This window comes from Atractosteus spatula, chromosome 25 (assembly GCF_055471065.1).
Source record: "Atractosteus spatula isolate fAtrSpa1 chromosome 25, fAtrSpa1.hap1, whole genome shotgun sequence".
NCBI classification, from domain to species: Eukaryota; Metazoa; Chordata; class Actinopteri; order Semionotiformes; family Lepisosteidae; genus Atractosteus; species Atractosteus spatula.
The window spans coordinates 1,909,319-1,931,036 of record NC_142730.1 but is presented as its reverse complement, the minus strand read 5'-3'; the positions used below and the strand labels follow the sequence as shown (position 1 = coordinate 1,931,036).

At 55.9% G+C, this 21,718-nt stretch overlaps 1 protein-coding gene and 1 pseudogene across 1 annotated transcript; both read left to right on the top strand.

Moving 5' to 3' along the window:
• The first annotated feature begins 11,922 nt into the window (after positions 1–11,922).
• On the top strand, positions 11,923–21,678 carry LOC148815014 (cell adhesion molecule CEACAM5-like; annotated as a pseudogene).
• On the top strand, positions 18,345–19,278 carry LOC148815015 (cell adhesion molecule CEACAM1-like). Its single transcript, XM_088905755.1, has 2 exons — positions 18,345–18,718; positions 18,905–19,278. The coding sequence occupies exons 1-2, from the start codon at positions 18,403–18,405 to the stop codon at positions 19,174–19,176; spliced, it is 588 nt and encodes a 195-aa protein (XP_088761881.1). The 5' UTR covers positions 18,345–18,402; the 3' UTR covers positions 19,177–19,278.
• Positions 21,679–21,718: the final 40 nt, after the last annotated feature.

Here is a 21,718-nt window from a genome sequence, read left to right as displayed (position 1 = left end):
TGGAACACACCTCCGGATCCACAGGGAAGAGTTCGATTTATAGGCCGATGACCTAAACCAACACAGACTGCAAAACTGCTAGAAACAGTCTGACAACCGGATCTGATTCCAAAATGTCCAGCAGGTTCCAAGAGTCTGTTGGACAGACTTTGTCACTGGCTCGGCGATGGAGGAGATTTACAGGAATGTCTCAAGAACTGGCCCTTTGTGACCGACGGTGTGAGAGACAACACTCCAGCTGGCCCTGCCCCGTCCCGAGTCTGTCCCGAGTCTGACAGGACAGAGGTCCAGGGACCAGCTGGCCCTGCTCTGTCCCAGATCTACATCCGTATCCTGCCTCGCGCCCTGTGTTCCTGAGAATCGTTCCCATGTTCCGCAGCCCTTGCTGGAATAAGTGGCTTTCTTATAATGGACAGACAGATGTGTGGATGGAGGGGCAGACAGGTACTATCCCAGCAAGCTCCCCTGCACCTGTGTCCCTGTGTCCCTGCCCCAGTCTGTCCCTATGTCCCTGCTCTGGTGTGTCCCTATGTCCCTGCCCCAGTATCCCTGTGTCCCTGCCCCGGTGTGTCCCTATGTCCCTGCCCCGGTGTGTCCCTGCCCCTGATAAGGCTGTTTGTTTTGCAGTCAGAGGTATATAAGAGCAGGGGCCCTACCTGTCAGGTGCACACTGGCTCGGCCTCCGTCCTGCTGACACCTCATGGATCCCCGACACTCTGCTCCCGTCACCCTGCTGCTCCTGTCTCTGGCTCTGAAAGGTAAGACATCCAGGCACCAGTGAGCACACAGCTCCTGTCACACTGCTGCTCCTGTCACACTGCTGCTCCTGTCTCTGGAAGGTAAGACATCCCTGTCACCCATGAGCACAGAGCTCCCATCACACAGCTCCTGTCTCACACAGGAGTAGCAAACTAACACAACACACAGCTGTGTGTACCCATGCAACACAACACACACCTGTGTGTAGCCTTCTAACACAGGAGTCTGTGTATTCATTGAGCACAACACACACTGTTGTATATGTTTATCTAACACAACAAGAGCTGCAGTATGTGTTCATCTACATGGCGTGTGTATTTCTCTCACAGCGCTGCGGTGCTGGGAGCTGTGCGTGCTGCGAGACAGCTCACGCTGGCCCAGGAGCGGGCAGGATGGTGGGCAGTGGGTGAGCCTGCCCTGCCACGCGACACAGACCTCTTCACCACAGGGAAGCCCAGAATGGTCCAGATGCCAGCCAGCGGACCAAGAGCTCTGATCTGAGCAGCGCTGTGTCTTCGACTCTCGGGCACTAATGTATGCCTCTCCCTCCCCACGTATTCTGCATGGCCCTGAGACCCTCGGCCCCCAACGCTGGGGTAGAGAAAGCTGTCAAGGGTGCTCCAGCTGGGGACACGATAGAAAACCTGCGACTAGGTGAAATGGTGCAACGCAGATCTGAGAAACCAGGGAAGAGGGCGTCCTTTCCTACAGCTGATAAGCCTCCCCGTAAAAGTAAACAGTCATGTTCTACAGCTCCTGTCACAATCCGGCCGGGAATTCTTCAGGCTGATTCTGCAGCTGGAGCCCCCAGCCGAGCTGGTCCGGTGTCACTGCCTCTCTGGAGTCGTACCCGGCATGCTGAGGGTTGGGGTCACATGGCTGGACCGCTTGAGCACAGCTGACACCCACACTGCCCTCCCAGTGACATTTACAGCAGCCCCCTGTACTGGATGATTAAATACCTGAAAGCTGATTAGTCAGTAGAGGCTGTGACCTTTCCTCTCAAAACAAAATACTGATTGGTCATTGGTCACTGTTCTCTCACAGCAGGGACAAGTGCTGATTGGTCAGTGTAGAGTCAGTGACCTGCCCTCCCACAGCAGAGCCAAGTGCTGATTGGTCAGTGTAGAGTCAGTGACCTGCCCTCCCACAGCAGAGCCAAGTGCTGATTGGTCAGTGGGGAGTCTGTGACCTGCCCTCCCACAGCAGAGCCAAGTGCTGATTGGTCAGTGTAGAGTCAGTGACCTGTCCTTCCACAACACCTGACAATACCTGACACCTTCTGGCTCCCTCACAGGCTCACCGCCTCTCCTGCGTGTGTCTCACAGACGGACCGGCGCGGATGGTCATCACCGGGCCGGACACAGTGACGGCCGGCCGAGACGCTGAGCTCGTCTGCTCCGCGGACTGCCACCCGCCCTGCAGCTACACCTGGCTCTTCAACGGGGTCCAGGTGGCGAACGGCAGCGTGGTCACCATGAGACCGGTCACCTACACGGACAGCGGTGTCCTGGCCTGCGAGGCCAGCAGCTCCGGGACTGGACTGTCCGTCCGGGTGTTCAGGGTCATCAGCGTGGCAGGTAGGGGGCGCTGCTGCGGACAGCAAGGGCTTCCTGGGGAGATACCAATCATTACCCATCAGCCCTGCAGGACCAGACTGCCTTAATCTGAACGATCACTCAATTAATCAATAGCTCACTCGTGTTGTCTTAATTGACCAGATTGCCAGTTTAATTAATCAAGTAACTCACGGGAGCTGTCTCTATTGCACAGATCGCCTGCTTAATTAACCAGCAGCTCACAGGTGTCATTGATTGAACAGGTTGGTGGTTTAATCCCTCAGTCCCTCACAGCTGCTCCCAGCCCTTAGAGACAGGTGACCTGTAGCACTAGCTGACCCTTCACATCAAACCCCGACTGTCCGTCACAGCCACCCCTCCCCCCCCAGATCCCAACGCCACCGTCTCCATCCAGCCTGCTCAGGCCCTGCCCATCGCTGACCAGCCCTTCAGCCTGACCTGCAACGTGTCCGGTGCACAGGTGACCTCCAGGCAGTGGGTGAAGGACGACCTGCTCCTGACTGCGTCCAGCACGGTGACCTTCTCTGCGGACAACAGCAAGGTCTTCTTCAGCCCCCTGCTGCTGCCGGACAATGCCGTCTACCAGTGCCTGGCTGACCCGGGCACCCACTGGATCTCCAGTGCCAAGTACCAGCTGAGAGTGATCTGTGAATATGCTACCGGCTGCTGACTGGTCAGCAGGCAGTGTCTGACCTGTCCACCCACAGCAAGGCTATGTACTGATTGTTCAGTGTAGAGTCTGTGACCTGCCCTCCCACAACAGAGTCGAGTGCTGATTGGTCAGCAGTGAGTCTATGTCATTTCCTCCCACAGCAGAGCTTAGCGCTGATTGGTCAGAGTAGATTCTATAACCTGCCCTCCCACAGCAGGGCTTGGTTCTGATTGGTCAGTGGGGAGTGTGTGACCTGCCCTCCCACAGCAGGGCTTGGTCCTGATTGGTCAGTGGGGAGTGTGTGACCTGCCCTTCCGCAGCAGAGCCCAGTGCTGATTGGTCAGTGTGAAGTGTGTGACCTGCCCTCCCACAGCAGAGCCCAGTGCTGATTGGTCAGTGTGGAGTGTGTGATCTGTCCTCAGTGCAGTTTTTCAGGGAGTCGGGGTCTAGCAGGCAATGACAGGTAGCCCCAGTGAGGGCCCCGCGCCCCTCACCTCGCGCCCCTGCACAGCGGCCCTGCCCTCTGTACACCTCTGGCTTTTGTGTGCAGCTGCAAGAGCAATATTTGCACAGAACACAAAGAGGGAAGCAGAGGCACATGGCACACAATGGAGAGTCACGTACCCTCCTGTACCTTCCTGTGAGTACACAGGACGTGCCCCGCCCCTCCCTCCCTCCCTGTGTCACAAGACTCCTGCGAATCTCCCAGTCTGTGTCCCAGCCCCGCCAGCACCAGCACCAGCGTGGGGTTGTGTAAGCGATCCCTCTCCGGGCGGGACCAGTCTCTGTGTTCCCCTCTCACAGTCCGGCCCGGAGAGTCCGGCTGCTGTCCTTCGGCGTTCGGGCGCCAGCCTGGTCACCCCTGGTCGCCCCCTTCTCTTACTCCATATACCCCTCCCACTCCCCCCACAACTCGCCTCCCCTGCTAGGGTTCGTGTTGACCCTGGCAAAATGAAATCCAGAGGGTGGGTCTGCACCCCACTTCACCCCCCGACAGAGTCAGAACTGCTGTCTCTCAGCACCCCACTATGAAGACGACTTTTGCAGGTAGTTCCCCGCTGCGTACCTGCGCCGCGAGAGGACAGCATCGTGTCCTGTTTTGCAGACGGACCCCAGTGGCTGACTGTGGCAGGGCCCCACCTGCTGGCCACGTGGGGAAACTACACCTTTGCGTGCTCAGCGGACTGCTCGCCCCCCTGCCTCTACGCCTGGGAGCTCGGGGGCAGCCCGCTCCGACAGGGCCGCACGCTGACCCTCCGCCAGGTCACCCACAGGGACCGCGGCCTGCTGACCTGCCGGGCCAGCAACACGGCCTCCGGGCTGACCGCCCGGGCCAGCGAGGCCATCACCGTCATGGGTACGTCACCACGCCGCCGCTGGGGTCACAGGGGGACCAGAGCCCACCCACACAGGTCCTGGCCGAGCACGCCTCGAAAACGTCCGAGGCGGCGATGTGGGGTGAAGGGTTCCTCAAGCTGTCGCCCTCTCAAGATCACTGCACAGCCCAGCTTCACTCTGGCCTTCTCCTGACCGAGGACATCTTACCCTGAAGACACTGCAGTGCACACACAGCTCTGGTGGTGAGCGAAGAGGCTGTGTTGATCTGAAACTCACTGTCAGGCTGAGAGTTAGGATCATCCTGGCTGTAACATCACTAACAGCCTGTGTGTCTCCTCTCAGAGTCAGACTGTGTGATGGGGACAGTTCAGAGATCAGAGCACTAACAGCCTGTGTGTGTCTCCTCTCAGAGTCAGACTGTGTGTGTGTCTCTCCTCTCAGAGTCAGACTGTGTGTGTGTCTCTCCTCTCAGAGTCAGACTGTGTGTGTGTCTCTCCTCTCAGAGTCAGGCTGTGTGTGTGTGTGTCTCCTCTCAGAGTCAGACTGTGTGTGTCTCCTCTCAGAGTCAGACTGTGTGTGTGTGTCTCCTCTCAGAGGAGGACTGTGTGTGTCTCCTCTCAGAGTCAGACTGTGTGTGTGTCTCTCCTCTCAGAGTCAGACTGTGTGTGTGTGTCTCTTCTCAGAGTCAGACTGTGTGTGTCTCCTCTCAGAGTCAGACTGTGTGTGTGTCTCCTCTCAGAGTCGGGGTCAGTGCGCCTGGAGCACAGCGCGGGACGTCTGTCCAGTTCTCTGCTAGCTGTGGTCACTCTGGTTCTGACCCGCTGGGCCTCAGTTTAAAGCACAGATGGCGAGTGGGGTCGGCCTTCCTGGACGGAAGAAACATTTCCAAGGAAGAGGAATTCCAGTTTCATGGAAGTGAGCTGTGATCCCTGGCCAGAGCAGCAGCCCTCTTGCGCATGTTGTTATTGAGTGAAATAAAAACATGACTGCTGCCCAACATGCTGGCTGGCTTATCGCTCTGTAAACACACACCTCCCTGTAAGACTCCTGCAGCCCCTCCTCCACGGTCCCTCACACCTCCGCTGCCGTGACTCGGTTCTCGGAGGGGCTGGGTGTGAGATAAGGAGAGCTCACGACTCTTTCGAGCACTTCTGCGGTTTCGTGTTTCCTGTATCGACTCGATAAGCTCCCTTTGTGTGGAGTCCAAAGCAAAGTTTGGTAAACATAGCAAAGCAGTAAAAATAGTGTTGTGGACAGTAATAGTGCCAACTGGCCCAGTGGCACACACTCCGCTGTGCCAGCAGCAGCAACAGTAGAGCTGTGAGCAGTAATAGTGCCCACTGGCCCAGTGGCACACACTCCGCTGTGCCAGCAGCAGTAACAGTAGAGCTGTGAGCAGTAATAGTGCCCACTGGCCCAGTGGCACACACTCCGCTGTGCCAGCAGCAGTAACAGTAGAGCTGTGAGCAGTAATAGTGCCCACTGGCCCAGTGGCACACACTCCGCTGTGCCAGCAGCAGTAACAGTAGAGCTGTGAGCAGTAATAGTGCCCACTGGCCCAGTGGCACACACTCCGCTGTGCCAGCAGCAGTAACAGTAGAGCTGTGAGCAGTAATAGTGCCCACTGGCACATTGGCACTGTGTCACAGTCGTGAACGGTGAAGAGTATTTTGGGGTGCACTCCCCGAGAGTGGGCGCACAGCCGCCGGCGTGTGTGCGGAGGAGGAGACGTTGCGAAACGACAGCAGCTGCCTGGAGGCCCTGTGACTCCTGCTCTGCTCCTGTGTGAGAACCACGACGGTTTCACAACCTGAGCAAACAGCGCCAGCCCGGCCAGGGCGAGTTCTGGGGTCCCGGGCGCAGGGGCGGCGCCTGCTGTGTGTATAAGAGCGAGGCCGCGGGGCTCTCCTCGTCTGCGAGCCCTTCCGACATGGACACAGCCAGACTGGACGCCCTGCTCTTCCTCCTCGCCGCGCTCACGCCAGGTAACTCTTCTCTCGGTCTCTTCTCCTCCGAAATCCACGACAGCTCCGGTCCGGGCTGAACCGCAGCGACTCCGGGTTTTCCTCCTCCGCTGCTAGAGAGACCCGGAGTCCCTGCTGGGTTCTGGTCCTCATGGACCGGATTAGTGCCCCTCGGGTAACTCGAGGTCCAGTCCAGTCCTGCTCCGGGGGGGCCAGACCAGCTGCTTCCTCGCTCAGCTGGACCAGGTGAACTCTTCAGGTGTGTCTGCAGGTTTTCCAGAGACTTGGAAAACCTGCAGGTACACTGACCAGTCCACCAGAACCAGGGCTGGACACCCCTGCTGCAGGTACACTGACCAGTCCTCCAGGACAGGACTGGATACCACTGCACTAGATCAGGGCTGCTCTCCCATTCCAGGTCATTGCGGGACTTTGAGCCTCCCAGTAAACTATTTAATTGCTTAATTGACTTAGAGCTGTAACAAAGACCTGCAACGGAATGGAATAGGAGCTCGAAATCAGGGGTCTCCACACCCGGTCCTGACTGCTCCAGTCCAGTCAGTCCTTCAGGTCCGTGTGAATGTGAAGATTAGGAACAGTTTGATCAGCTCTGGTCCCGGAGAGCTGAAGGCAGATCACGTGCACGAGTTCAGTCGGCCCAGGTCTTCAGAAAGAGGTGCTTTAATTGGGACCCACAGAGGCTGCTGGGCTGAGCTGAACGCCTCTGTCTCGTACCCGACTCTACAGCAGGCGCGGGGCGGGCGGTAGGGTGGTGTCTGTCGGGCGTGCTCCTGGCACCGGGCGCCGAGCCTCTGAGCGCCCTCCCTCCCCGGCAGGTCTGCTGGCCGTGGACGTGACGCCGTCGGCCAACCCCGTGTACGTCGGGGACAACGTGACCCTGGAGCTCAGCCCCCCCACCGCCATCAGCACCGGCACCTGGCTGTTCGACGGCAGCACCGTAGTCATGCTGTTCCAGCGCCAGCAGCAGGCCTTCCCGGGATACGAGGGGAAGGCCAGCGTGGATCTGAGCTCCGGAGCCCTCTTCCTGGAGTCCGTGCGCCTCAACGACTCCGGGATCTATCGGGTCCAGGGCCTGGTGCCCCGGATCCTGGGAGAAGTCAACCTGACCGTGCTGGGTGAGTAGCTTTCCGTGGCGAGGAAGAGATGTCCATCGGGGGGGGGGGGGGCAGGGGGCGTCTCTGTTTGCAGCTGTCCGTCAGGAGGAGGGAGCGGTCACTGTGGTCCCCAGGGGCCTCGGACGAGCTCGGCTGTCTCGGTCACTCAGGAGCCCCCCTCCTCACATGGGCCAGCGGGAGTCTGCGACGCATTCGCCCAGCAGAGTCCGGACACGAGTCTGTCAGACCTTCCCAGACTCTGTCTGCGTCATGCAATTCAGCCACAAGAGCCACAGACCTGCTGCTGGATCTGTCCAGAGCCCAGAGCACTCAGCCCTCACACAGGGCCCCTGTGCTGGATCTGGACAGAAATACCTGCAGCTCCTCCAGGGTCCTGATACCTCTAGTGGTGCCCACCAGCTTCTGCAATAGATCTGCAATAGAGACTTATTCAAGATCCCACCACTGACGTTCAAAAAATTATCAACTCAGAATTACTTTCAAATAGATTCCCAAGAAATTAAGAAATAGTATTCATGAGTCAACTTTTAGTACAGTTGGAGTGTTTATAAAGAGCGCCCCCTTGTGAGCTTACACATCAAGACATCAAGGAACACTTTGTACTGTCAACATTGAAACAATTCTTCTTGACAGCCTGTGTGTCTCCTCTCAGAGTCAGACTGTGTGTGTCTCCTCTCAGAGTCAGACTGTGTGTGTGTCTCTCTCCTCTCAGAGTCAGACTGTGTGTGTCTCCTCTCAGAGTCAGACTGTGTGTGTGTCTCTCTCTCCTCTCAGAGTCAGACTGTGTGTGTGTCTCTCTCCTCTCAGAGTCAGACTGTGTGTGTGTCTCTCCTCTCAGAGTCAGACTGTGTGATGGGACAGTTCAGAGATCAGAGCACTAACAGCCTGTGTGTGTCTCCTCTCAGAGTCAGACTGTGTGTGTCTCCTCTCAGAGTCAGACTGTGTGATGGGAACAGTTCAGAGATCAGAGCACTAACAGCCTGTGTGTGTCTCCTCTCAGAGTCAGACTGTGTGTGTGTCTCCTCTCAGAGTCAGACTGTATGTCTCCTCTCAGAGTCAGACTGTGTGTGTGTCTCTCTCCTCTCAGAGTCAGACTGTGTGTGTCTCCTCTCAGAGTCAGACTGTGTATGTGTCTCTCTCCTCTCAGAGTCAGACTGTGTGTGTCTCTCCTCTCAGAGTCAGACTGTGTGATAGGGACAGTTCAGAGATCAGAGCACTAACAGCCTGTGTGTGTCTCCTCTCAGAGTCAGACTGTGTGTGTCTCCTCTCAGAGTCAGACTGTGTGATGGGAACAGTTCAGAGATCAGAGCACTAACAGCCTGTGTGTGTCTCCTCTCAGAGTCAGACTGTGTGTGTGTCTCTCTCCTCTCAGAGTCAGACTGTGTGTGTCTCCTCTCAGAGTCAGACTGTGTATGTGTCTCTCTCCTCTCAGAGTCAGACTGTGTGTGTCTCCTCTCAGAGTCAGACTGTGTGTGTCTCTCCTCTCAGAGTCAGACTGTGTGATAGGGACAGTTCAGAGATCAGAGCACTAACAGCCTGTGTGTCTCCTCTCAGAGTCAGACTGTGTGTGTCTCCTCTCAGAGTCAGACTGTGTGATGGGAACAGTTCAGAGATCAGAGCACTAACAGCCTGTGTGTGTCTCCTCTCAGAGTCAGACTGTGTGTGTGTCTCTCTCCTCTCAGAGTCAGACTGTGTGTGTCTCCTCTCAGAGTCAGACTGTGTATGTGTCTCTCTCCTCTCAGAGTCAGACTGTGTGTGTCTCCTCTCAGAGTCAGACTGTGTGTGTGTCTCCTCTCAGAGTCGGGGTCAGTGCGCCTGGAGCACAGCGCGGGACGTCTGTCCAGTTCTCTGCTAGCTGTGGTCACTCTGGCTCTGACTCTCTTGGCCTCAACATAAAGCAGAGAGGGTGAGTGGGCTCGAGCGACAGCTTCCCAAGCAGTACTGAGAGGTCGTGTTCCCAGGTGTGTCTCAGGCCTGGTGTGTTCTGTGTTACAGGCGCAGGTCTCAGGCGTGTCCTCTCCGGGACCTGTGTGACATTACCACTTCACTGCCTGCCTGCCCCCCCTGCCTGAACACCTGCAGAGCCATCAACTCTCATCTGCAGCACAGCAGGCCCTAAAGGACTCTGTACTGTGGGCCCTATAGGACTCTGTATGTACTGTGAGCCCTATAGGACTCTGGACTGTGGGCCCTATAGGACTCTGGACTGTGGGCCCTATAGGACTCTGTATGTACTGTGAGCCCTATAGGACTCTGGACTGTGGGCCCTATAGGACTCTGTACTGTGGAATCTACAGGACTCTGTACTGTGAGCCCTATAGGAGTCTACTATTGGTCCTGTAGGGCTCTTTCCTTTGGCCCTATAGGAATCTTTACGGTTTATCCTATAGGATTCTGTATTGTAGGCCTTATAGAACTCCATGCTGTTCACCCTGAAGGACTCTGTAGTGTGTGCCCTGTTGGGCAATATACCTCTGGTGTGTCAGCAAGGAGGAGAGCTACTGTGCTTTGTGTAAAACCACACTACACTCATTTAGTGATTTCACCTTGTGTGTCTTTAACATTCAGGCCTTGCTACAACAATAGGTGTTTGTAAGTCACACCTGCAGATAATGCAACCGCTAAGCATATATACTTACAGAAAAAGCTATTGAAAATCCAGTATGTGGCTCTTATCAGTTGATTCTAATTTGTACCCACGCTAGCTGTGTACACATGTGTAACCTTACAGTGTTAGTTGGGTGCAGCAGGCACCTTGCTGATGAATGCTGTCAGGTTTGTAATCACCGAGCGCTCCTGACACTGCCCTGCTCATGCCCGCAGGCAGCTGTGATTGCTGCCGGGCGTCCAAAACAACGAATAAACATGTTTGATGACAAGCAAGTGTTTTCTTTCTTTTCTTGCTCTCAGTGAACACTCAGGCCCTGAACACAGGAGCTTCTCCTCGAAGCAACAGCAGGACCTCATTCAGAATACTGTGTTCAGAAGAGACGGAATTATCCTGGACTCAGGGCTGTCAGGTACAGTGTCAGGGTTAGAATACTGTGCTCAGAGCTGGTCAGCTCACCACAGGAAGAGAGAAGAGAGAGAGAGACTTGTTTCCTGGGCTCAGACGGGGCTAAGGAGCTGAATCTCCTCAGTCCAGGACAAGGGCGTCTGAGAGACTGGAGCGCGTCTGAGGAGAGACAGACAGGGGGTCACCCCGGGGGTCTATTCCACATTCACTAGAGGACAAGGACTCAGGGTCACAATTTGAAAGCATGATGGGATACATTTAGAAGGGAGAATAGGGAACTACCTTTACAGCAAGAGTTGTGGATGTCCGAAAGTCGTTGAGGCATAAACTCTGAGCTCCTTCATGAAACAGCTGATCAAACAATTTCAACTCGTGCAGCTACTAAACCACCAGCCGAGCAAGACAGACTCCTCCTGCCTGGATCTGCAGCTCTCGTTAGCTCTAATGCTGCTCATCATTCCTCTTCAGTGAACTTCCACCTCATGTTTTTATAATACCGGTGTCTCTCAGAGAACTGCTTTAGTGTTGAAGGAACAACAGGCACAATCTTTATGTTCTGTCAAGTACGATTTGCCCAGATCCAGACACAACCCCTCCTCACCCTCCCTCAGTGCCCCGAACCGGGTACCCCCACACATCAAACACTGAGTTACATTGCTCAATCCCCCTGAGAGCCCAGCCAGGCTGGGGGCTGAAATGTGGAGTCGCCAGCCGGCTCAGTCATCAGTCTTTGTGCAGTTGCGTTCCAGTTTAACGCTGCCGACCCATGTCAACTGCTGAACACGGATCACAATCCTATGGGGATTGTGTGGAGTCGGCACCAGGCAGCGTTGGGCTGTGCGGCCAGTCTGGACCCAGCAGAAGCCCATAACCTCAGACTGGCACCATGACGCCAGTGATCCGAACAGATCTACTGGTGTTAGAGCCCTTCCACGGGCCACTCTAGAAGATGCCAGCATTTCTAGGGACAGACTCCTGAGCCCCAGAGGCTCGAACCCAGGACCCCAGGAGCTGGGAGGCAGCAGAGACCATGCTGTCGTGCCACCCCACATGGAAAAACAAATCAGAAAAATGAGATGACAAACCAGCACCCTCAATCAACAGTAATAACAGGCTCATGGCTTGAAGGGGGGGTGAGGCCACGACCCACGACCCCTGAAAGAGTTTCGCCAGCAGCCCTCGGCTCAGGCCGCTGGGTCTGTCTCGTCCACTGAGGCCAGAGAGGGAGACAAATGGGGAGGAAGGCTCCCATGAGCCTCTCCCCGCCCCTTGTGAGTCGCCGCCGAGCTCATGGGGGTGGGAACGGCGGGAGAGCACGTCACTGCGGGGAAAGCGCTGCTCCCAGTCTCCCCGGCTCCATTGCACAACCAGAGCAAACAGCGCGCTCCTGGAGCGGAGCTTCCGGGATCAGTCAGCAGGGCTGGGCAGCCTTATCGCCGGCTGGCTTTGGAGCAGAGGCACTGGGGACTCAGCCACGATGGAGGGCCGCCGCGCGGGAGCCCTGCTCTTCATCGCCGCCACCTTCGCCAAAGGTAACTCCTCTCTCCCGATTCCTTGGGGGGCCGGGGGTTCTGCTCCGCCTCGGGGTTTGGCCCCCCGATCCCGAGCCCTCGAGCGGCTCTGCAGAATTCCAGCGTACCCCAGCGTTCTCCACACAGATGTTCTTTCAACGCTGGCATGTTTGAAGAGGGGCCTGACGAAGGAGTAAGTTCGTATAAACTACAAGACTGCGCCCCCTCTGTATCGATGCGCTGTGTCTGACAACATGCCTGGCCTCACTGCCTGTGTGCTGTTGTCAAATAGCTGATCAATAATGATCGATATTCTCTGTGGTGCGTACGGTAAAGCTGATGGGCGCGGGCTGGCGAACCGGACAGCCCAACTCTCTAGAGCAGGGGTGCCCGCCCAGTCGATCGCAAGAATGTTTGGCAAAAAATAAATGGGCTATCTGACTACTTTTTTTGAAAGCCTAAAAACTCATTCAGACCTGTGCATGTAATGTCATACAGTTTACTGCCCTCGTGTGTGTTTAACCCTTGTGGAATGGGCTGTAGAGGTCTCGTCCCCGAGTGCTGGCTGGCACTGGGAGCTCAGTGAGTACAGAGTGTTGTGTGTGTGTGCGCTGCCCCAGAACGGTCCCTTGGTTTCGCGCACAGTGGAGCCAAACAGACTGGCCGTGACAAATCCGCCAGCAGCTCGATGAGTTTGACCGCCTCTTCGATAGTTGTCGTGTTTGAGCGAACATGATGAAGCAAAGAGACAGAAAACTTACCGTTAGCACAAGGAAGGGGAGCAGGATTAATTGTGTGTACTTTCACATTCAAATCTGCAATGCTGGCGTCTACGCGAAAAAGGGAAATAGAGCACAACATTTCAAAACTGCACACAATCGTCAATCGTGTGATGTGGACTTTCCCACTAAAAGTCAGTTACAGAAACGAAAAGTGGACAAATTAAAATCTCAACTACAGTAGCAGCAGTCGGTTTTCATGAGGCCTAACACAAGAGGGAAAGCAGCAATCACCTCCTGGCTCCACACAACAAGTCATTCAGGGATCCAGAAGTGAAAAAAAGTGTTTGCTGAGGCTGCTGACTTGCTGTTTGGACATTTCAAAACCAGACATGTTTAGCGAGGTTCAGACAGCTGTTGCCTGAAATCAGAGTTTCTCCAGGCGTCTGAACACGGTGATTATGCTCGATCAGAGGATGACCAGTGGCTTCTGGATTGAGCCTTCCTCACAGACCTGGCTGAACTGCTGATGAGCTGAATGTCGAGCTGCAGGGACACAATAAAACTGTCATCGACATGATCAGCAGTGTGACCACGTTCAAAAACAATGACAAGTGTTCTCCAGTCAGCTCCTAAGTGCCAACGCTCACATGAAGGCAGGGTAGTCTTTTTTCTAAAATGGAGGACGTGACTGGTTCAGTGAAGCACGAGTCACTTGCTTTTATTTGCTGTTATTTTAATGATGGGTATCGTTATTGTACCGATGTGCCCACAGTCTGTTTTCCCTATATCAGAGCTTCAGATTCACACTGGTAGATCGCGCTGGACTGGCAAATGAAAAGATAGCTCTTACAGTACATTACAAAAGGTTGGGCACCCCTGCTCCAGTGATCCTCACGCCCTCCAGTCGAAAACCTCGTGGAAAAAAACCAGGAAAAGATCCCGGACGTTTTCAGATAGTTTAGAAACCCTAGTAGTTCTGTACATATTTGTATACTGTGTATGTACAGACGCATGCATGCTGTACAGTGTTGTAATGTTGCCTTAGCAAAATTAAATGTAGTGCACTCTCTGAAGGCACCAGTTCTGTAGGGTTTGGGCATTTACTGAGACAATTATTAATTGTAGCAGTAAATCACAAAGTTGATTCTTTTGATGGCTTTAGAATCCAACCATGCGACATAAATCAAACAACGCACACACACAGGTACTAATACACGAGGATACATTTATTAATACATAGAATATGCATGTAAACCTAACAGATCTTATCGAGAGGGTTATCAGAATACAAAAGGTATAAATTCAATCAGTTACGAAGTGTTACATATATCAAGAGGACATACGTTCAGTATATCATTCATTTAGACCGTTTCGTAAATGAACTTGGTTACAACTTCTACTCTAGATACTCAAAACAAGTACATAACTCTTAGGAATTAAATTGATATCAACTGGTTGGGATAACAATTGAATTCTCGAGCAGTAATGCAGTGAAGTTGAATACTCATCCAATCTCTGGGGATTCAGATCTCCTGCGGGCACAAAGAAACAATTGCAGGCTGCTGCTGTCCAATCCGCGCTCTCTGGCTCGGTGCCAGGCTGTGCTGTGCGGCTTGCGACGGTGCGCTGCTGATGCTCACTGACCGGCTAGTTAGTGTTGGCTTTAACTAGCAAAGTTTGTGCACAGGAGAAAAGATGACTGTGGGTCCCAGCAAGTCAGGAAGAGGACCGGTTCGTTCCTGATGAAGAGCTAGTTCTGAATAGTGATTCAGCTGTCCACAGTTCTGACCTGTTCACGAGGCTTGCTGCTGGTGCTAACTTCGGGTGGATCCTCTGGTTACTCTCTGGCAACCTCCGCTCTAGACTCTTAGAACAAAGGAAAGTTCTGGCACTCAGACACACTGGCCGTTCCGTGGTTGTCCGGGCTGAGTCTCAGGATGGTCAGGAGGCGCGCTGCGAGAATGTCCTGCCCTTGGGAGCCTTCTGCTCCTGGGCCGTCCTGCCCTGGAATTCTCCTTTGAATTCCCTTTAGAATTGTCCACAGAATTCTCCTGAATCTTACTGAATCTTACTGAATCTCTCAGGCCCTCTGTGTTGCCTGTTTTTACCTGGAGGAACTTCAGCTCGTTGATTGGCTGAAAGTTCCATGGGCATCAGAGTCCCACGTGGGTTACTCGGCCCTACCAGTCCCTGATTGGTTGATCAAGGTGAGATATGTGTCACTTACTCCTGACACTTAGGAATGCAGTCCAGATGTCCATCTGGCACTCCCTAGACTGATAGGCGCCAGTGGATGACCATTGATCATGATAGCCAGGCTTAGCTAAGTGCATCCCCCTTTGGGAGCTGTCCTAGGAAACCTTAAATCAGCCTGCATGAATAGTTTCTCTGTGGCTGCACCACAGAGATGAACAGAGAAATGGGGCCTCATTTGGGAAAGCTCAGAAACACTTAATTCTTTCTTATTAATAAGCCTCGCCGCTACAGTGTGTACCTGCACACTCACAGACAAGGACAATTCGAGACTCCTTTTAACCCTGCCAGCTCCTCGTCTCTGGGAATCAGGAGGAGCATGACAAATGGAGAGACTCCACGCAGACTGACTCCCTCATTCGCAACTAAACACAGCAGACAACCCCGCACAAACACGAAGAGAACATGCAGACTTCCCACAGACTGACTACCTCATTCGCAACTAAACACAGCAGACAACCCCGCACAAACACAGAGAGAGCATGCAGACACCCCACAGACTGACGCTCTCATCCACAATCAAAGCCAGCAGACAAACCCACACAAACACAGGGTCATTAGTATGCTAGACGGAGCTAGAGAATGGATCCCAGTAGGATCCTGGGAGTGAAATACTGGATATTTGCTCAGGAAGTGTCACCACAAGAGCACTGTTAGCCGGAAGAGGGGAGGGGAGACTCCTGGGAGCTACGGGACAGCTGACCGGCTGATCCAATCCATTCTAACGGTGTCAGCGGTCATCTCCCACACCCTCCCTCCCCGGCAGGTCTGCTGGCCGTGGACGTGACGCCGTCGGCCAACCCCGTGTACGTCGGGGACAACGTGACCCTGGAGCTTAGCCCCCCCACCGCCATCAGCACCGGCACCTGGCTGTTCAACGGCAGCACCGTGGTCATGCTGTTCCAGCGCCAGCAGCAGGCCTTCCCGGGATACGAGGGGAAGGCCAGCGTGGATCTGAGCTCCGGAGCCCTCTTCCTGGAGTCCGTGCGCCTCGAGGACTCTGGGACCTATCGAGTCCAGGGCCTGGTGCCTCAGATTTCTGGACAGGCAGTCCTGACGGTCCTTGGTGAGTAAGCTGGCGTCTCTCTCTCTCGAGCCACTCCCAGAATCCCTCTGGGGGGGCGGGGGGGGTGTCTCGTGTTGACTCCCGCTGGAAGTAAAAACACTGAACAGGGGGTTGTCAATATTTGCCGAAGGCGGAGGAGGACTCCTCACGCTACAGAGGATGACATCACAAGCTCGCCCTCCAGGCCCGAGCATGCTGGTCTCCCTGGAGAGGCGCATGCTGCTCCTGCCTGTCGGGGTGAAACCTGGTGCGGGGTCCTCTCTGGACTAAGACCCTCAGATCTGACCAGTGGACAGCTGTATATAACACTCTGATGTGCCCTGTATCCCTGTCTCTCTCTCTGACTGCAGCGCCAGTGTCCAACGTGACTGTCCAGGCCAACATCACTGACCCAGTGGAGTTCAATGACACTGTGAGGCTGAGCTGCAGTGCCCTGGGTTCGGCCCCCTCGTACCGATGGCTCAGTGGCTCCTCTGAGATCACAGCTGGCCAGCGCTTCCAGCTGAGTGAGGGCAATCGCACCCTGACCATATCCAGCGTGCTGAGGTCCGATCGGGGGCCCCTGTACTGCTTTGTGTCCAACTCATTCAGCAACGCCACCAGCCAGCCCGTCTATCTCAACGTCCTGTGTGAGTCTTCCAGGTCCACTTCCAGCCCAAACCCAACAGGCCCGACACAGTCCGTCTGCCAGCGCAGTGTGATCAGTGCGGACAGTTCTAGATCATCCAGACAATGGATCAGATAATGCACTGGCAATACTCTGTTTATAGCTAACGTAGATAAGGCATCACTGACTTTTGATGGTCTGTTTCTAGATGGTCCAGATAACGTATCACTGGCTGTGAGTCCTAAGCAGCGGGTTTACCTTACTGGATCAGACCTGGTTCTGTCCTGCTCGGCGCAGTCCAACCCCAGTGCGTGGTTCCAGTGGGCCTTTGAGGGATCACTGCTGAACAGGCTGGGCCAGGAACTCAGGCTGGTAAAAGCTCAACAGAACCAGACAGGAAACTACACCTGCTGGGCCTACAACAATGTCACCCAGCGCTACGCTGCTGAGACAGCCCACATCACCCTGATCGGTGAGTGAGAGAGCACTGCTGACACCATCGCAGACCCCAACACCCCAACACCCCAGCCCTGAGAGAGACACAGCCCCAGACCCCAACACCCCAACACCCCAGCCCTGAGAGAGACACAGCCCCAGACCCCAACACCACAACACCCCAGCCCTGAGAGAGACACAGCCCCAGACCCCAACACCCCAACACCCCAGCCCTGAGAGAGACACAGTCGCAGACCCCAACACCCCAACACCCCAGCCCTGAGAGAGACACCATCCCAGACCCCAACACCCCAACACCCCAGCCCTGAGAGAGACACAGTCCCAGACCCCAACACCCCAACACCCCAGCCCTGAGAGAGACACAGTCCTAGACCCCAACACCCCAACACCCCAGCCCTGAGAGAGACACAGTCCCAGACCACAACACCCCAACACCCCAGCCCTGAGAGAGACACAGCCCCAGACCCCAACACCCCAACACCCCAGCCCTGAGAGAGACACAGCCCCAGACCCCAACACCCCAACACCCCAGCCCTGAGAGAGACACAGCCCCAGACCCCAACACCCCAACACCCCAGCCCTGAGAGAGACACAGTCCTAGACCCCAACACCCCAGCGCCGAGAGAGACACAGTCCCAGACCCCAACACCCCAACACCCCAGCGCCGAGAGAGACACAGTCCCAGACCCCAACACCCCAACACCCCAGCCCTGAGAGAGACACAGTCGCAGACCCCAACACCCCAACACCCCAGCCCTGAGAGAGACACCATCCCAGACCCCAACACCCCAACACCCCAGCCCTGAGAGAGACACAGTCCCAGACCCCAACACCCCAACACCCCAGCCCTGAGAGAGACACAGCCCCAGACCACAACACCCCAACACCCCAGCCCTGAGAGAGACACAGCCCCAGACCCCAACACCCCAACACCCCAGCACCGAGAGAGACACAGTCCCAGACCCCAACACCCCAACACCCCAGCCCTGAGAGAGGCACAGTCCCAGATCCCAACACCCCAACACCCCAGCGCTGAGAGAGACACAGTCCCAGAATCCCTCAGTCGTGCAGGGTCCGGGGGGTGGGGGGGGGGGGTGTCTCGTGTTGACTCCCACCGGAAGTAAAAACACTGAACAGGGGGTGTCAATATTTGCCGAAGGCGGAGGAGGACTCCTCACGCTACAGAGGATGACATCACAAGCTCGCCCTCCAGGCCCGAGCATGCTGGTCTCCCTGGAGAGGCGCACGCTGCTCCTGCCTGTCGGGGTGAAACCTGGTGCGGGGTCCTCTCTGGACTAAGACCCTCAGATCTGACCAGTGGACAGCTGTATATAACACTCTGATGTGCCCTGTATCCCTGTCTCTCTCTCTGACTGCAGCGCCAGTGTCCAACGTGACTGTCCAGGCCAACATCACTGACCCAGTGGAGTTCAATGACACTGTGAGGCTGAGCTGCAGTGCCCTGGGTTCGGCCCCCTCGTACCGATGGCTCAGTGGCTCCTCTGAGGTCACAGCTGGCCAGCGCTTCCAGCTGAGTGAGGGCAATCGCACCCTGACCATATCCAGCGTGCTGAGGTCCGATCGGGGGCCCCTGTACTGCTTTGTGTCCAACTCATTCAGCAACGCCACCAGCCAGCCCGTCTATCTCAACGTCCTGTGTGAGTCTTCCAGGTCCACTTCCAGCCCAAACCCAACAGGCCCGACACAGTCCGTCTGCCAGCGCAGTGTGATCAGTGCGGACAGTTCTAGATCATCCAGACAATGGATCAGATAATGCACTGGCAATACTCTGTTTATAGCTAACGTAGATAAGGCATCACTGACTTTTGATGGTCTGTTTCTAGATGGTCCAGATAACGTATCACTGGCTGTGAGTCCTAAGCAGCGGGTTTACCTTACTGGATCAGACCTGGTTCTGTCCTGCTCGGTGCAGTCCAACCCCAGTGCGTGGTTCCAGTGGGCCTTTGAGGGATCACTGCTGAACAGGCTGGGCCAGGAACTCAGGCTGGTAAAAGCTCAACAGAACCAGACAGGAAACTACACCTGCTGGGCCTACAACAATGTCACCCAGCGCTACGCCTCTGAGACAGCCCACATCACCCTGATCGGTGAGTGAGAGAGCACTGCTGACACCATCGCAGACCCCAACACCCCAACACCCCAGCCCTGAGAGAGACACAGGCCCAGACCCCAACACCCCAACACCCCAGCCCTGAGAGAGACACCATCCCAGACCTCAACACCCCAACACCCCAGCCCTGAAAGAGACACAGTCGCAGACCCCAACACCCCAACACCCCAGCCCTGACAGAGACACAGTCGCAGACCCCAACACCCCAACACCCCAGCCCTGAGAGAGACACAGTCCTAGACCCCAACACCCCAACACCCCAGCCCTGAGAGAGACACAGTCCCAGACCCCAACACCCCAACACCCCAGCCCTGAGAGAGACATAGTCCCAGACCCCAACACCCCAGCCCTGAGAGAGACACAGCCCCAGACCCCAACACCCCAACACCCCAGCCCTGAGAGAGACACAGTCCCAGACCACAACACCCCCAACACCCCAGCCCTGAGAGAGACACCGTCCCAGACCCCAACACCCCAACACCCCAGCCCTGAAAGAGACACAGTCGCAGACCCCAACACCCCAACACCCCAGCCCTGACAGAGACACAGTCACAGACCCCAACACCCCAACACCCCAGCCCTGACAGAGACACAGTCGCAGACCCCAACACCCCAACACCCCAGCCCTGAGAGAGACACAGTCCTAGACCCCAACACCCCAACACCCCAGCCCTGAGAGAGACACAGTCCCAGACCCCAACGCCCCAACACCCCAGCCCTGAGAGAGACACAGCCCCAGACCCCAACACCCCAACACCCCAGCCCTGAGAGAGACACAGTCCCAGACCACAACACCCCCAACACCCCAGCCCTGAGAGAGACACCGTCCCAGACCCCAACACCCCAACACCCCAGCCCTGAAAGAGACACAGTCGCAGACCCCAACACCCCAACACCCCAGCCCTGACAGAGACACAGTCGCAGACCCCAACACCCCAACACCCCAGCCCTGAGAGAGACACAGTCCTAGACCCCAACACCCCAACACCCCAGCCCTGAGAGAGACACAGTCCCAGACCCCAACACCCCAGCACGGAGAGAGACACAGTCCCAGACCCCAACACCCCAACACCCCGGCCCTGAGAGAGACACAGTCCCAGACCCCAACACCCCAACACCCCAGCCCTGAGAGATACACAGTCCCAGACCCCAACACCCCAACACCCCAGCCCTGAGAGAGACACAGTCCCAGACCCCAACACCCCAACACCCCAGCACCGAGAGAGACACAGTCCCAGACCCCAACACCCCAACACCCCAGCCCTGAGAGAGGCACAGTCCCAGATCCCAACACCCCAACACCCCAGCGCTGAGAGAGACACAGTCCCAGACCCCAACACCCCAACACCCCAGCCCTGAGAGAGGCACAGTCCCAGATCCCAACACCCCAACACCCCAGTGCTGAGAGAGACACAGTCCCAGAATCCCTCAGTCGTGCAGGGTCCGGGGGGTGGGGGGGGGGGGTGTCTCGTGTTGACTCCCGCTGGAAGTAAAAACACTGAACAGGGGGTTGTCAATATTTGCCGAAGGCGGAGGAGGACTCCTCACGCTACAGAGGATGACATCACAAGCTCGCCCTCCAGGCCCGAGCATGCTGGTCTCCCTGGAGAGGCGCACGCTGCTCCTGCCTGTCGGGGTGAAACCTGGTGTGGGGTCCTCTCTGGACTAAGACCCTCAGATCTGACCAGTGGACAGCTGTATATAACACTCTGATGTGCCCTGTATCCCTGTCTCTCTCTCTGACTGCAGCGCCAGTGTCCAACGTGACTGTCCAGGCCAACATCACTGACCCAGTGGAGTTCAATGACACTGTGAGGCTGAGCTGCAGTGCCCTGGGTTCGGCCCCCTCGTACCGATGGCTCAATGGCTCCTCTGAGGTCACAGCTGGCCAGCGCTTCCAGCTGAGTGAGGGCAATCGCACCCTGACCATATCCAGCGTGCTGAGGTCCGATCGGGGGCCCCTGTACTGCTTTGTGTCCAACTCATTCAGCAACGCCACCAGCCAGCCCGTCTATCTCAACGTCCTGTGTGAGTCTTCCAGGTCCACTTCCAGCCCAAACCCAACAGGCCCGACACAGTCCGTCTGCCAGCGCAGTGTGATCAGTGCGGACAGTTCTAGATCATCCAGACAATGGATCAGATAATGCACTGGCAATACTCTGTTTATAGCTAACGTAGATATGGCATCACTGACTTTTGATGGTCTGTTTCTAGATGGTCCAGATAACGTATCACTGGCTGTGAGTCCTAAGCAGCGGGTTTACCTTACTGGATCAGACCTGGTTCTGTCCTGCTCGGCGCAGTCCAACCCCAGTGCGTGGTTCCAGTGGGCCTTTGAGGGATCACTGCTGAACAGGCTGGGCCAGGAACTCAGGCTGGTAAAAGCTCAACAGAACCAGACAGGAAACTACACCTGCTGGGCCTACAACAATGTCACCCAGCGCTACGCCTCTGAGACAGCCCAAATCACCCTGATCAGTGAGTGAGAGAGCACTGCTGACACCATCGCAGACCCCAACACCCCAAC